At 35.1% G+C, this 17,775-nt stretch overlaps 1 protein-coding gene across 1 annotated transcript in view; it reads left to right on the forward strand.

Annotated features, from left to right (window-relative positions):
* The first annotated feature begins 14,537 nt into the window (after positions 1–14,537).
* The window catches only part of LOC118188113 (uncharacterized), a 96,435-nt gene continuing 93,197 nt past the window's right edge, over positions 14,538–17,775 (forward strand). The window contains exon 1 of the mRNA XM_035358471.2: positions 14,538–16,218. Coding sequence (XP_035214362.1) covers positions 16,056–16,218 — 163 coding nt within the window. The 5' untranslated portion in view covers positions 14,538–16,055. The remainder of the gene's footprint in view (positions 16,219–17,775) is intronic.

Here is a 17,775-nt window from a genome sequence, read left to right on the forward strand (position 1 = left end):
TTAGGCATGGAAGGAGCGTTGTTTGGCAGGAACTTCTACCTTATATCCGAAAGCAATGGGCATCGCTGAATATAATGATCTGCATCAAACAGTTTTGCTATTGTTCCGCATTCGCCCTTTACATTGCGGTGGAAGAATTGTTTGATGTAGGAAGGAAATTTCCCATGATTTGTTATTAGTTGGATGAGGAGCTTTTCAGCCTTGTTCCTCTTTAATGTCACTTTCGGGAAGTATTGGAAGGCGAGCCTGCTCGTATCGGCATCTTCCCACCTGTCTTGTTATTGCTCCATTACTTTAACTAGAACCATGTGCTTGATAACTCTATAAGGATTTTAAGTTTTACTAACGTTTATTTTATTTTAAAACTTTGCTATCCTCTCTTGTTTTCCATTTCCGGCCAAAATAAGCGCTCGTAGAATTGCTTATGTTAATGAGGTTGCAAACTGTCTAGGTATTTAGGCAACAAGAAAATTCTTATTCCCACTTTTAATTTTGTGGGGTTAATATTCCGAACCAGCTTTTGTTTGATTTCTTCTGAAGTTTTGTTCTCATTCTTGAGATACACTCGGACTGTTCCTCTTCTGGTTTTCTACGTCTTGAGACCGATCGGATTTTGATCTGGGTCTTGCTGGTTTTGAGACTTTTCCTGCATAGGTCTCTTTTCTCTGTGTTATTGATTCCACTTGATCATGGATTTTATCGGCCAGTTCTGCTTTACCTTCCAGTGTAACTCCGGGGCAGTGGTTTATTAGTAGCGATTCTTGTGATCTTGGTATTGATAGTGAAAAAGTTGGATATTTTCTAACTTATATTTGGAGCATATAAGTTATTATTAATTTATTTATTATTTTTGGAGAATCATTTGCTAGTATTCACTTCCACGTACTTTGACGTAGTCGAGGGGGCTCCCTCGTAAGAGGGTCTAAAGCTGGACTCATCTCTCTGGTGTGAACCTCAGGGTACCAGAGAGAACCAGTGCATACACGGAGTGCATAATTTTCATAAAAAGCGTTTATAGAATTATGGAAAACATCTAGAGAAATACTTCCATTAGTGAAATAGTGGACTCGAAAGACTTCTTAAATGAAGCAAATAAAAACATGGACAAAACGAATGAGTTCCTGAGTACAGAACATATACCAAAAGACTGTAAAAATGACACAATGCCTAAAAATGGCTGAGCTTGCAGGTAAAGTGGAAATGACAGCACAGAAAGTAGAAACATAAGCGCAGAAGGCCGCAAAGGGAGCAAAAGTAAAAAGAGGCAAATCGATGTCCCGATCGCTCTCAAGAAAAAGAAGGTCACAGGAAGAACTCATAGTGATGGTCTATCCTAAGGACGGTACAAAACCTCAGAAGAGACGAAGAGCAAATTAGTGCCCAACATGAATCCGACAAAACTCAAAGTCGAAATTAAGAAAGTGAGAAAGATTAACAAAGGAAACGTGTTAATCAAAGTAGCGAAGAAGGATGATATGGCAATCATCGAAGAAGCTATTAAAGAAAATGAGGCACTTAAAGAGTCAATGGACGTAAAACGTCCGACAAAAATAAGTCCTTAAGTCATAATATTCAATGTAGGAGAAGAAGTTATAAAAGAAGCGTTGGTGTAGACCAGTGGTGCGCAAACTTTTTTCGACTGCGACCCTTTCTGTAGAGAGAAATTTTTGGCGACCCCTAGAGATAAATGTTCACAAATACGATGTATATTTCGCGCATTTCTTTCGTTTCGAATAAAAACATCATCATATCTGACTCATATTAATTTTATTTATAATTTTAAGAAAATACTTTTTGTATAACACAAAAATCAGTAAATTGCCCTATAATGAGACGTATGTGGCTGCAAGTTTCTAATTATCTCATCGATGTTTGGATGTATGTTGCTAATTGCAATTCGCATATCATCTTCAGGGTCTAAACGCGAGCGGTATTTAGTTTTTATTGAAACTAGTTTGCTAAATCCAGTTTCACATAAATACGTTGATGCAAATTGTATTAACACTCTGATGGCATTCTTGCATGAAACGGGATATTGTTTTTCCCCGGATAGCCAACATTTTTGGCAAGGCTGAGTCTTAAATTGATTTAGAAGAGTATAATCACTAATTAGATCTATCAATTGCTCTTTCTCACTAATTTGAAGAGTTGAACTGCACATGTCAAAGGAAAATGGATCACGAATCCAACCAAGATCGTTTTCAGGAAAATCCTCGAATCTTCTCGAAAAATTTTCCTTTAACTTTTCAATGTGATTGGAAACGATGTTTTTAAATGTAAATATATCTATATTATTTTCCTTGATAAAATCGTTAAAGCAAGGGAACATGCCGGTGTTTTTTTTATTCAGTTCAGTTTGCCAGAGACTAAGCTTATTCTTAAAAGCTTGAATTTTACTGTCTTAAGTTATGATAGTTGAATTCTCACCCTGAAGCTCAAATTTAAGTCGTTAAGTTTTTCGAAAATATCAACTAAATAGCTCAGCTTCCCTAGCCAAACTTCATTGATATAATAACTTGCCAATCTATGTTTCTTTTCGATTAAAAACATATACACTTCATTTATCAAATATCCGTCGTAGTATTTTCCCACGTGAAAGCCATCTGACTTCGGTGTGTAACAGTAATCTCTCATACATTGAGTTCATCTCATTGCAAAGTATTGAAAAGAGACGGCTGTTGTGGCTGTTGCATTTAATGTAGTTAATTGAACTAACAGCGTCTTATTATATGTTGTGCAACTCTTCATCCATATCTTTTGCAACAAGAGTTTGCCGATGAATCATGCACTGATTAAGCCTCTGAGCCCTTTATTCGAACTTGTTAATGCTGCAGCACCATCAGTACAAACCGCAAAACAGTTTGCCCAGGTAAGGGACTTTGTTTCAAAATATTCATTTATTATTTCGAATATTTTTTCTCCGGTTGTTTTTCCCTTCCAAACTTTTGCAACATAAAAACGTTTCTGTTATATCTTCATTAAAAATAAACCTAACGTAAATAATTAGTTGTGACATGACATTTTAGTAATATCGGTAGTCTCGTCCAGTTGTAAATCAAATACAAATGAATTTTGCATGCGTTTTATGACTTCTGAGTCGTTATTTCGTGACATTTCGGAAATCCGCCGAGACACGGTATCTCTTGATAATGGTATTGTTTTTAGTTCATTTCCATATTTATTGCCATGCATAATTGATGTCATCTTAGTTGCTGCAGGAAGGATAAGGGATTCTCCAATTGTATGGGGTTTCATTGTTTTTCCTATTAGATAAGAAACTTCTAAAGAAGCTCGTAATGCTTTCTGAGGTATTGTTGTAAATTTTTTTAAATGTGCACTTTGAATTTTCAGATTTTCAGCTCGTCTTTGAAAAAAATCGGCATGTTTATTTTGAAGTTCTTTATGTTTAATTTCCAGGTGCCTTTTTAATTTAACTGGTTTCATGCTCTCATTTGCTAATTTTTCGTTGCAAATGATACATATCGGGCAAATGACACATAACAAATAATATATAAAATTTTATCATTTTTTTTTTCGGGAAATTCAATAAAATTAACAGAGATCTTTCTCTAATGATAGTACATACCTGATAACAAAGAGTAGCAAAGCCCGATAAAAATATAAAAAATCATAATTACACAACGTCACACGATAAAACTTGAGGATAAACTAAAAAAATTGCAGGCCAACAGCTACATGCTACAACTTCATGCGAACACTTCACGTCTTCACTCTGACTATCAGATACACTGCGTACCTCGCCATCTGATTGGCTGATCACGGAAGCGAATTTTTCCCCTTTCCCTGCGGTTAACGTCTAGTCAAATAGGCGCTTTACAGTAAAACTGTCAAATTATCGCGAAGAGGGCGCTATCTACCGGAGTGAAAAACTTGCGTCTTCACACTTTACATACATTACGCATTACGGTCAAAGAACGAGCGGACAGCATAAAATTGCAATTAAACAGTGAGTGACGGCGCTTCACTCTTTATATGTACACTGTATGGTATGCAGCATGCAGGCATAATGCATTTCATAAAAATTTGGTGACCCCCAAAAAACTTCTGGCGACCCCTAGTTTGCGCACCACTGGTGTAGACAATACGCACTCAGAACGAAGAGAACGAAGAGGCAGAACTGGATGTGAAATTCCCTATGAAATGAAGATATGGGAATAATTGGATAGTGTCGATTGATTCCGACACATTCAGAAGAATGACGAAGAACCAGAGGGTGAACCTGCGGTGAACACGGAACACTGTCAGGGAGTTCTTCAGAGTGACACAATGTCACAACTGTTTTGGGTTTGGCCATACGAAGCGTAACTGCAAAGAGGAGACAAGATGCTCTAAATGTGGAGAATCTGAGAACTTAAGAAACGCCTGCAAGGCAAAGGAAGCTGCTTGCATTAACTGTAAAACGGTGAATGGTAGGCTCAACTTAGGACTAAATGTCAAACACGACGCCAAGTCGAAATCGTGCAGTTGTCTAAAACGGGAGTCTGAAATTCTTAAAAAAAGATAAACTATGGGTAAAGCACGAATAACGCATATTAATACCCAGCACTGTAAGAGTGCAAATGTACAACTTAATGTGTACATAGAAAAAGACGATACGATTTTAGATTGCGTTCAAGCACCTTACCATTATAAAGGGAAGCTAATAGGCTTTCCCCAAAAATTTCGGAAGTATATGTGGAGTACTGATCCAAAAGCAGCAATTGTAGTGACAAGCCCAGATCTCTCTGTCATGGAGATTTTATGCACCCAGTATGTCTCAGCAGTTCTAATCTCGGGAAGTACGTCCTTTATATTACGTTCTGCATACTGTCCTCCTTCTATGCAACTCAATGAAATACCGAATGATCTAGAGACAATTGTTCACAAATACAAAGAGATAACGGTTATTCTTTCCGGTGATTTTAATACCAAGCATCCATTCTGGGGTCCTTCCCAAGAGGACCCTAGAGGGATAGAATTATGCGACTTCATAGCGGCTACGAAGTTTTCTGCAATGATCCCGGTCCCGCTACCTGTACAGCCAATAGAGGCTGCTACCTGTACAGCTAGTACTACCTGTACAGCTAGTAAATACTAGTCCTGCTACCTGTACAGCCAATAGAGGAAAATTGTGGGTAGATCTTACCCTCATTAGGTGCTGCGGAGACCTAAATATTGAGAACTGGACAGTCGAAGACGTCACAACTCTCAGTGACCATCGAAAAATAAAGTACGATATCTCAGACATCGTAGTGGTTAATAAGTTAAGAAAGAAATTGAAGCTGAAAAGGACCAACTGGTTGGATTTTAGGATCAAATTGTCTGAAAGTTTTATTAAGGACAGTAACCTAACCATGCTGGCAGATACTGATAGAAAAATTGAAAGTACTACCAAAGTACTATATGAGGCATTCGAGCAAACGGACCGATCGCCGAAAGATAGCCACTCAATATCCTAAATCCCACCCATGGTGGAATAGGGAACTAACAGAGTTAAGAAAGAAGGTCAGAGCTTGCAGAAGGAGGTACAGAAATTGTAACTGGAGCGAAGAGGACAGAGTGAGACTCAGACAAATCTATAAAAGGAAAGAATCGCTGTATAAGCGGAAGATTTATAATGAGAAAATGAATACATGGAACTCATACTGGGAGAACCTATCTCCCACATCCACATTTGGCACCTACTACTCAAAAGCCAAGGGGAAGAGTCTGGCTCCTCTCCAGCTGTATCCTATAAAGAAAGAAGATGGTACTCTCACTAAGGACATACAAGAGACAATCCATTGCATTATTGGCCATCACTTCCCGAGTGACGACACTCACGCGGACAACGATACCCATAGAGTGATTAGAGATGGTGCGCGTCAGATTCCAGATACCCCAGATGACCTTCCTTTCAGTCAGGAAGAAGTCAAAGCAGTAATAGCTACTGCCAAGAAAGGAAAAGCTCCGGGTCTTGTTCATATAATTCTAGTGTGCGTAGAGGAGCTGTACCTAGCAAATAGTGATCTATTTTTAGAGATACTAAACAAATGCTTAGAATTGGGGTTTTGGAAAATAGCAGAACTGGTGTTATTCCCGAAAGAAGGCAAAGAAAGATCAGACCCAAGGGCTTACCGGCTGATCTGCTTACTCTCCTCATGGGTGAAAAATCTGGACAAACTTATAGCACAACTGCTTACTTATCACCTAATCAGCAATGGCCTTCTAAACCCACTGCAGTACGGGTTCAGCCCTGAAGAGAGTACGATTGATGCACTAGATAACCTAGTAAGGTTTATCAAAGAGAACTACAGGAAGAATTGGCATACCTGTGTCATCTCGCTGGACGTCATGTCAGCTTTCAATAATCTGTGTGGCCAGGCCTCCTCTCCACACTCAAAGACCTGGACTGCCCTCGTAACATCTATCTTTTCTGAAAGGACTATTTGAATAATAGAAAAGTAGTATACAAAGGGACGGAGTGTACATCAGCAAAGCCTATTAAAGGAGCTCCACAAAGATCCAATTTGGGACCTATACTATGGAACGTTATAGCAAACACGGCGCTGAACCTAGATCTGGGAGAGGATACTGTTTTACAAGCGTACGCTGACGACTTCGTAATCATCGTTGGAGGTGGTAACTAGACCACGATTGAAAGAAAGGCAAAGTTTGCCTTAGAGGAAATAGAAAAATGGAGCAACAAATATAAATAAAATTTCAGCTAAGACAAAATCAGCATGATTACCTTCCCAAAAGGGACGAGTTGCTCAGAGATTCCCCCAGAGTGAAGTGGATGAACACTCCGATCCAGAATAAGGATACAAAGAAGTATCTAGGTTTCATACTCGATAAAAAGCTGACATGGGTTTCGCACCTAACGGAGATTAGAGATCTTCCCATGCACTAATCAACAATCTCAACAGATTTATGACTCACAAGTGGAGTCTCAAAGGAAAATTTATGATGCAACTGTATACTCGTGCAATTGAAAGACTCATTCTCTATGGTTGTCCAATATGGCGGCACTACAGCGACACAGTTCGTGTCCAGACGAAATTATTACAGATTCAAAGGATAATACTACTAAACAATACCAAAGAATTTAGTACAACTCCTACAGCGGCTCTCCAAGTGGTGGTTGGGGCCCTTCCGTTGGATCTAAAAGCAGATCAAAAATCTTTAGACTCACTCACTGTAAAGAAGATGTGATCCTATTACGCTCACAAGAGCAATAATAGAAGAGGGCATACCAAGGATGAGCAGGCATCCCGCCCAGGACTCAATCAAGTGGTATAATAATCTTTCAACAGAAAGAGGTATTGAGATCTTTACAGACGGATCCAAAAGTGCAGCTTTCGTTGCTTACCATAATGGGCAAATTTGTAATCCCCCTTAATTGATAGCATGCTCTTTTTCTGATGCTCTTTTTTCTTTCAATTTTATTTCGGTTGATTCATCTTGTTTGGACTATGATCTTTTTCGATTAATGATATTGTAGACGATTCGTTTTTCGTCATCAGTGATAATTCGTTTCGAAAAAGGGTCGATTCCATTACGTTTGAGACTCGTAATACGCAAGCAAATACTACTAATAATAGTTTCTTTCAAATCATGTAAAACTCAAATATCGAGCTTCTTAACGAGTCCAAGACATCTTATGCGTGATTTTCAGTTGCTGTGTGTGGTACCTTTAATCTTTTTGCAGTCTCTCGCACAAATATATGATGATTCGATTCAATTACGTCTTAGATTCTGTCATCAACTTGTAAGTTCGGCCAGAACGTTGGTCATCTTCAGGTGAAAAATTTCCAGAACGAAATTTTTTATACAAATTCTGGCACATGGGTTGTGTAAAGCAATCAACATCATAAACTTCACATATCTCATTGTGAACCCCAGCGATTTTCTTACCCTTATGAAACTAAAAAGTAAAATATGTTGAAAATGTTTATTTTTGCATTCCATGTTAAAACTGATTGTAAACAAACAGTTATAAACAAAAATACAAGAAATTTGTTTTCTATAGTAACTTAAAAGTGTCAGCTGCCAAATCTCGAAAGAAAGAAAAAAAAAAAAGAAAAAAAAATATGAGATTGATAGAAAAATAACAAAACGAACATGACTTTATCCATTTGTGCAAATCGAAATTACTTTCTCGACAACCGAATAACTCCTTCTGTATTTGTGCTGTGGGTTTTTACATACTAGTCAATAATCTGGTGTTAGCAAATACTATCAAAAAAAAAATAATAATTGTTTTACATAATCGTTTAAATGTTTATTTGAAAATCCTTAGGCAACTAAATTTTCCTAGCGTATTCTTATTGCCAAATGGCTTTTTAATGCCCCTTGAACTGCTCTTCTCAGTGCTCACTCTGGGAAACACTATTTTTACGTACCAGAAAGGAAAGACTACTGAGAAAATTTTTATCTTTATAAACATTTTCAATTAAAATTTTTATATTGTTATGTAGGTTCTGTGATGAATTAAATTTTACAATATTATGAAATTAAAGCAGATAATTTCTGAAAGGCAGTGCTTTGCAAAATTCACACCATGTCTCATTTCTGTTTAACGGAGTTATGGCCACGGTAGCTTTTACTCAATAAATTGCACTCATTGACGCTTCTGTTGCGTTCTTTAAAAACCTTCATCCGCCATTTTGTTTACAAATCTGTAGTTTTGTAATGAAATTACTGGAATGAAAGTTTGTTAAATTTGAAGAGTTTATACCTTTAATTTAATCCGAATTTGTAGCTTCCGAAGTTTTGGATGTTTGAAGCTCATTTAATTGAAGGAGAAATCTCAAAATAATAAATTTCAAAACGTAACTTAATTTTTTAATGCATTTCATATTATAATTCTTTGAAACAAAAGACTTTATTCTTATTACTGCCGAATAACAAAATGGCGAAGTCCTTGTACATGGAAGCGCTAAAAAAAAGGGGGTGGAGACATCTATGATAATAATGTAAGAAGGAAAATTGCAATTAAGTTACAGTTTCGAAAGGCTACTCAGTTTCTGTTACTGATAAAGGAAGAAAAACCACCCAAAACCGAGAAAGTGATTAGCGAGGCTGACTACCGTACCAAAGAGCACAGGTTCGAATCCCGAAGAAAGCATGGATGTTCGTATATGTATAGTGTATGTGCGGCAAGGAGCACTCTAAATATGAGGCGAGCTGAAAGTCCTCTCGAGAGGTTGATGGTAGGGGATGAGAGGTGGGATGCTTTCTAATACTTTCCTCCAGGGGTGGTCTCCATCAAAACTGGGGGCGGAACTAAGCAAAGTCATACTGCTCAAGGCTATTGCCTATGATTCTTACATTCCTTGTTATGATAAATTTCGTGGCTTGCGCTGATGTTACTGTCAGACAATGAGATTGTCAACACAACAACGAAACAAAAAAATTGAAGTCACAACAACCAAACAAATTGAAACAGAGATAGATGTAATTATTCGTTAAAATATTCGTTACAACTTTCATAGTTATGATGAAAAATGAATTTTATCTATTTTTGACTAGCTTTATTTATTATTTATTTTGCATATATTTTCATAAACTTTAAATTTTCATTTGTGTTAGCAGAGACAAAGCTAATTTTTAATTTCGACCCCATTTTACTCGCAAATCTTCACTTCGAAATTTCAAGCCGAAAAACTCCGCTCACTCCCGATATCTTCAATATCTGTCTTGTTCACACAATATACATTCTTGTATGTGTTCTAATATACATACAATACAGAGAAAAGGAAAAAAAAAAAAAAAAAAAAAAAGACTACACATCGCTGTTAGAAAAAATAAAAGAGAAAAATAAAAAATGTCCAAAAAAACTGCTTAATAGTTACATACAAACCGCAACGTACTGATTCCGATGCAATTTTCCTCAATATATTTGTAGCATATTTAAAAATTAATTTAAAAATGAGACAGCAAGTTACATAATTATGTCAATCTCACATATTAAAATATGCGCATGTGTAACGTTATTGTACTGCCTAATTAATTTATTTATTCTTTTGATGATTAAATAACTGAACGTTGCCATTTCAAGGCCAAGTAAATTTAAAAATTACTTTGCTTTTTATTAAAAATGCATCAAAGCCACACTGCATCGAACATTTATCAAGGCGGTTGGGGGGAAATCTGAAATGTTTCAGATTTTAAATTACGTACAAAGGGGCGTTTTTTTTAACATTTTGTGTGTTAAATTTATTTATTAAATATTCCGTTCTACTAACTTAAACCATAAAATTCAGTTCAAGAGCAATATCGCAAAATAGTTTTAAAATGAGCATATCTTTAGAATTTCCGATACAGAGACTTACGCGCTGGTGATAAAAATGTTTTTTTTTTTTTTTTTTTTTTTTTTTTTTTTTTCTGTACAACGTTGACATTGCTCACTTTGAAATCCTTGAGTTTGTTAATCAAAAATTCGTTGAAGTTTTACAAAATAGGAAATCGATAATGAAACAAATTCCAAATTTCAAATTAGGTCTTCCACATGCCCATATTCGTAGGAGGATTACGTCATTCGATGGCTCCATGTACCGTTGTTTTATCACAATACGATAAATGTACATACATTTAAGCAGATTTATCATTATTTAATTTCTCCAAATATAATGCAGAGCTCTAACATTTAGTGACAACAGTTTGAAAAGTGATTCGCCGTTTGTAGTAAATCGACGCAAAATCGCAAAAAGGAAAACAATAATCATTCAAGGACAAATCCCTTTGGACTAAAAAAACCCGCTAATCTTTTCCATCTTCCATCCAAATTTAAAAATTACTTTGCTGTTCATTAAAAATTCATTTAAGCCACACTGGATCAAATTTTTACTTATCAAGTTTGGGAAAAACTTACTTGTGCATCCTTTCACAGAAAAACAGCTTTAAGAAGCCAGCCCCGGCATATGTCTGAAAAATGTAAATAAATAAGTACTTGAAATACACAGAAATATTTATAAAAGAATAATATCAAAAGGGACTCAGGTAAAATATCTAGATATTATTCTTGTTGAAAATTTAAATATGAAGGAAGGTATTATTTATACAAAAGATAGCTTATAAGGCGCTTTGTTTATTCTTCAACTTGTGCTAATATTAGAGCATTAAAAGCTACTTAAGCTGCCCAACCTGGACAATAGTTAGTGACTCTGACTGCCGTACGAAGAGGCCGGGTTCGAATCCCGAAGTAGGCATAGTGTCTGTGCGACATGGGAACACTAAATATGCGGCGAGCCGAAAGTCCTCTCGAGAGGTTGGTGTGGGGAAAAAGATGTGGGAGACCCTCGGTCCTTGTCCGCCCGGGGTGCTGTCCATCAAAATTGGGGACGGAACTGAGCAAAGTCGTACTGCCACCTGTAATGTGTTCAAGGCACCTGCCAAAGACAGGAGTAGTCTTGCATTCCTTGCCACGATGAATTTCGTGGGTTTGTTCTGATGTTACTATTAAATAAGTGAGATAAGTCACAACAACAAGGCTACATACTTAGCTTGAAACTTAGAAAAGAACTACCCTAAACTCCTTTTCCTTAAGAATTAAACTTAAGTCCTGACAGAGAAGGAGAATATTTGAAGATCCTTGTTTGTCTGCATTTTATTCGCTTTTCGCTAGTAAGAATGAAATGGAGCTATGTTTATTGAACATGATGTTGTGCATATGCACATTTACGTGGGAAGAATTAAGAGTAATTTGGGATTGGACACATAAGGAGAATTTATATATAATATAAGAGATCTGATGTGATTACTCACCTAAGTTACAAATGTTGACTGAAGAAAAATTCAAGATAGTGTTTGTTCACTTGTTGCTAATAAAGTAAATGTAGTGCAATAAACTTTTGAGAGATGAAATTTATCCCGATGGTAAGAAAAGCCTAAATTACAACTATAACTGTTTTCGTCAATTATAATTGATTTTTCAACTTATGTGATTTCAAGGATTTGCCTGAAAGCCTTCGACATGTGAATCGCGGATAGCATAAAAAAAGCTTTATATTAACAAAGAAATACGAAGGGGTATTTCTGTCAACATGGAGATTCGAACACAAATCACAGTGCTGAAATGTTTAAATTAGAATATTTTTGCCGGTGGCAGGTCGGTTGTAAGTGCAACAAAAAAATTCTGTATACAGCGAAATACGAACTGTTATTAACTATACTAATTGTTACCAATTCGAAATCGAATAAACAGAGCTGAATATCTCAATATATAAGGTAATGTAGAAATTATTAAGATTTTCAACTACCGCTGGGATTCGAACCATGGTATTCCAAGTGTTAATCATTAAGACTACGAGAGTGCTCATAGGGTATATGATAATTCCTTAAATTCTTCCCTATTTATAAAGCGGCTGGGAAGAAGCACGTGACCCAGTCGACCAAATCCATATGGTAAGGATATGTTTTTGTTCGGAAGCCACTGTAGAGATTTTCAGATTTTTCCAGAAAACATGAAGAATCAGTTGTGCCCACACCAATATTCCAATCATTCAGTCTCTCAGTTGCTAACTGGACTCCCTAATCACTTATACCCCGAGAGTACGGGAGTTTACGATAATTACTATAAGGGGTGTTGGAAACCCCTATACCGACAATGTTAAATTGGTTATTTTTGATGTACTTTTTCTCAAAATCTGCTGTAGATACACGCTTGAAATTTTTTGTGTAATTAAAGCATACTTATGTAATTATACTGAAATGAGCTTTTGAAACAATTTGAATTTTAGAGTAATTTACAGAATATTTGTTAGGCATAGTAAAATTTAGCACTTTTTTCACACAAAATTTTTCTAATTTTTTTTTCTTAGTTTATCACAAAAAGCTCATTTCAATAAATATTAAGAAACATAATAAATAAGCCACAAAAATTTTAGATACCTGTGAGCAGTAGTTTCTGAGAAAAGCTACATCGAGTATTAAAAAAAAAAAAAAAAAAAAATCACGTTTGGAGAGAAACGCGATTTTATGTAAAAATCCTCATTTATCAAAGCATTCGATGACAAATTAAAACTAGAATTTTTACAGTTCTAATTTTCATAGAGATTAAATAATGGTATTTTTAGAAAGCTGAAAGTGTAGAGAATTTGAAAATGCAAAAATCCGAAATCACCATTTTTTTGCTTCTCCTTAGCGTTAGTGAATTTCGCTGATTCGATGCATTTATACTTATTTTATGGTACCTCCTTTATTTATACAGCTAACTACTTTAGCAATAGTAAAAATGCATATTATTGTATTTAGAGGCTACATTTTTTTCAGCACAGCTAACCTTTCTAATAACAGAACACATGCGTGATGTTTTTATAGTTACATGTTAATATGAGCGAAGTTTCATCTGCGGAAGTTAAAAATAAAATAATAAATTTAATTAAAAGGAAAACTTTGTAGTATATTTTATCATATTAAACTTTCTTTAAAATATCTTTTTTCTTTTTTTAAGTTTTAGAGCGTTTTTCTCGTTTTTTTCCGCAATATCCTGCATTCGCCTCAGCACCAAGATGTAGGCAAGTATAATTCCTTCTTGCTATCTGGTATACGTTAGTGTACTTGCGAAAGCCTTTAGCCGGATGATTATATCAGAAATTTCTGTGGTCTCGTTATTTTTCAAAAAAATTTTTGAATTGTCTGGAAAACAAAACCTTAAATAATAAGAAATCTCGATTGCTTGCTGCTGTGATAATAATGTTTTTACTAAATTTAAGATGAAAAGTTCTGAAAGTTATGTAACATCGTTTTAAGGCGAAAAAAAAAAAAAAAAAAAAAATTATAACCACGAAAACAAAACTAAAACTTACATTTTGTTAAATCGTAATACATGTTTAAGAAGATACCGGTGAACAAACACTGCCTTGAAAATTTATTTTTTACACTTTAACAAAATAAATAAACTTTTTAAATATTTCATTCACCTTCGGTATGTAAAATGTAATTTAAAATAAGCTAAACAGGACAAGCATTAAAAAAATAAATGAGAAATTTCCATCTGAACTAAAAGTGAATTTGTAGGTTTCAATAAGGTTCCTAAATAGCATTTTTTTTTTTAAATCGAAATAATGGAAAATAATCATTAGAAAGATCTCCGAATTCCGGCATCAGCAAAAACGGAAAAGCAATTTGATGATTGCTCACAAATATTTGGTCTCACTAAACACACCAATTCATCTTTGCAAAATTAACAATGTTTAAAAGGGAAGTAAAAAAGAAAAAGCAAAAAGAAGCGGCGCTCATCTTCGATAAGGCACTTAAAACCCTGTCGTTAAATGTTAAGATAAGCGGCAGCGAAATATACGAGACAAAGCGTAAAATCTGACACTCAAATAAAAAAAACGGCATCAAGAGCCATAATTAATTTACACTTCATTCATTAAGCGATCATATCTCTTAATTTCTCTCGACTTGGAACAGTCTTCAGCAGCTGTTTTTGTACCGCCTCTGATAGGAGGAGCTACCTGTTCCATCCACTCAGGACTGAGGTAGGCGGTATAGATATAATCCACACCTCCTCTCAGATGCGTCCGCCTTCATTGGCTGGTAGGGCCGCGTCCATGACAAGTGCACAACGCAAGCGCGGACGCGGTATCAGTAGTTAAGTGAAAAGTGCAGTGGATAAGTGTTTGAATGTCCTCTTGGTGTCAAGTGACATCCTCCACGAGGGTAGCTGACACCACGGAGATGACCTCTGCCTCGGTATTATGACCCCTTTCGTCCGCCATATTTGATTCGAACAATATCGCGTGTGGACAGAGCTTGTTTACTACTTTGGAAGTCGAATGGCGGTTGTTCTCTTCGCACGCGTGAAGCGGCATTGCGTCCTTTCTGCTCGCGCGGCGTGTGAACTTTGACCTTGGAGACACTGCATTGTTTACAATCAAGATAAAGTTCTGTGACAAATCTCTTTGTGATGGTCAAACTTTTCTTTCAGCGTTGAGAGCAAAATTATTGTATTGACTGACAAGAGAAGAATCTTCTTCTGCTTCAGGTAAATGAGCACCTAGCAATTTTTCTCATCTAAGAAAGAGTTCTCATTGTCTACGAGAAAAATAAAGAAATTTTAATAATGAATTAAATTAAAAAATATTAAAAAGGTGATAATTATTACTGCTTTAACTAGCTTCTGAAAAACTAATTTAAGTAACAGGTATAATTAAATAGCGATTGAAGTAATATGTATCAGTAACATTTGTTTAGAAAGATACCAAAAATAGTACTAAATCTGAAATGCAATTTGTCAAGCAACTGTCCGAAAGATCTTGAAAAGTTTCCATTCGAAAACTGAAATGAGTTCTAAGAAAGAAAACTGAAATATTGAGAGTTTGATCACCTGAATGAAAGCCATAAAAATAACGGGAATTGAAAATCATGTCCCTGTGAACTGAAAGATAAAATTTGCTTTGGAAAGTAGCAATTAAGAAACTGAAATATTGTTGCAACGTTTCACAGTCTATTGCTTGATGAGAAAGCATAAAAATGTTCTATGACGTATTCGATTCCATTAGAAATTCTTAAAAAGAGAAATTAAATAAATGAAATCTGATGCTTAAATATTATATTCCTGGTGTTAAATATATAACAATAATAAGAGCAAAGCAAAAGTCGTAGAATTTTATGTTAGTCTCATAATTTCTTTAAACAGAGAAAGACAGATATAGATACCTCATTCGAACCAAAATATGCAAAAAGAATTTGTTTTGACAAGCAGAGAACATTTTTATGTAACGAGGTCTTCTTAGCATTCCGCTTCAATCTTTGGAGGCTAGCAGATCACTTAATCCTTAGAATAACATTTATTTAATTTTCCAGTCATCGTCGGTGACAGTATTAAAGACTAAGCCTTGTTGAAGCATTTGTGTGTCCTCTTCGAAATACATTAACTTTCGCAGCTTAACAAAACAGTACCGCTTACTGACCCAAACAAGAAAAATTATGTGTTTAATTCGTGCTTGTTTTTTCCCTGCAAAGGCGGCAACTTAGACATTGCCAGAGACAGGACATTAAACATTTGCAACTCAGAACATATTTTTGAATTGCCAGTGAAGGCAAATCCATCGACACCGTGACCAATGCTGTTGATGGGAACGGAGCCTCCGACGCCGGGAATGCAGGACACCCAAGCCTCATCTGGCGGAGTGCCGCCCGGCGGGAAAAATGCCGCTGCTACTGACTTTTCTATTGCTGCTATCATGGCTAGGGGAGCCCCTCCCATTAAAGAGAAGACAAGTGAAAGTAAGTACTGTTTTTGTAATTTATGTCCGAACCATATTGACTGATTAAATAATACTGTTAATATTTAACTGAAGTTTATTAAAAAATATTGTTTATATTTAAATGAAGTTCAGTAAATTGGATAATAGAAATACACACCAACTTAGATTTCGAAAACAGGTGAAGTTTATATTTGCATTAATTTTGACACTTCCATTTCATTTTAAACGAAACCCAGACTACGGTTGGTCATAAGAAATTTTTAAACGAGGTTAGGCTTTAATATCATTAAGTTTTACCTATAAAGTAAGGTATAAATACTTTATATAACATTTTTTTGCAATAGCATTCTTGAAATTTTAGAATTCTTTCAATTATTTTCGCGGTATTTGGAAGGAGGGGAATAAAAGGTCATGTGCGTTTATCCACAAAATAAAAATGAAAAAACAAAAATGTCTATAATAGGCTTGATGCTGATAGTATGTTTTCTAATATATTACGAGAACAAACGCTTTAATTAGTCTTTGTAAAGTAGGTATTGGTTATATATGCTGATAAACTAAAATACTGAAATATATCTAAGAAGAATAAGACTCTAAACATGATAGAAATATAGGTTTTAGGGATTGAGCAAATTATATTCTATTTATCTAGTCATTTATTATATTTATTCTGAATAATGGAAGAATAAGGAAAGTATGGAGGGAGGTTAGTTTTCGTTGACTTCTTATTAGTTGTAAATTTATTTTGACTTGTATAATAACAATTATTTGTAATTATTTGGCTTTTCATAGTTTACCAATCATAATTATTGACCGTAGAAATATTGTGCATTAAGATATTTATAAAATGTTTGTGGCGGAGTAAGAATTGATATTCCTTGTAACTGTATAAAACATATTAGCAAATAAATAATTAATCATGCTTTGTAAGCCGTTTGAAAATATATAGATTCAAGAAAGTTTTAACTCTGTCTTCCCCCACTGAAAAAAAGTTTATTTCTCATAAGATGTTGATTACATAAGAACGGATTCTTTCCCGTGTATATTTCAGTTTTTATTCACTAAGAAACATAATTGATATAAGAAGGATTTCCTATCTAAAATGCTCCAGAGAAAATGCTTAGTGAATCTTAGTTTTATGTTGAAAATTGTTTGACGTCAGTAAGCTTAATTTTTAATCAAAATATTACGATGAACAAATTCAGCGATAAAAATGACATCTTAAATTTTTCTAATTTCTACAAGGCGTCAAAAATATTCTCTAAAAATTATATTCTGTGAGTACAAAACCATTCATCTATGAAAATACATACATATTGCTGTTCAATGTTTATGAAATTAAGAGAGTAATTTAACTTGTAATCAATTTTTCTCATTTAAAAAAACTACTTTAACCATTTGGTATTTCCCTTCCTCACCTTTTACCTTTAAATCACTAATAATACATTACTCCAAAACGGAAAGGTTACACAAAACACCTTTAATCGCTGCACTTTTTAGCCTAAAGAGGCAATTTGCCCATAAGGGCTATTAATTTCGTTTTGGCATTTTCCGTTGTCCACTATAAAAGGGCGTT

This window comes from Stegodyphus dumicola, chromosome 2, assembly GCF_044657685.1.
Source record: "Stegodyphus dumicola isolate Sdum_Otavi_A_Nest chromosome 2, ASM4465768v1".
In the NCBI taxonomy this organism is placed as follows: domain Eukaryota; kingdom Metazoa; phylum Arthropoda; class Arachnida; order Araneae; family Eresidae; genus Stegodyphus; species Stegodyphus dumicola.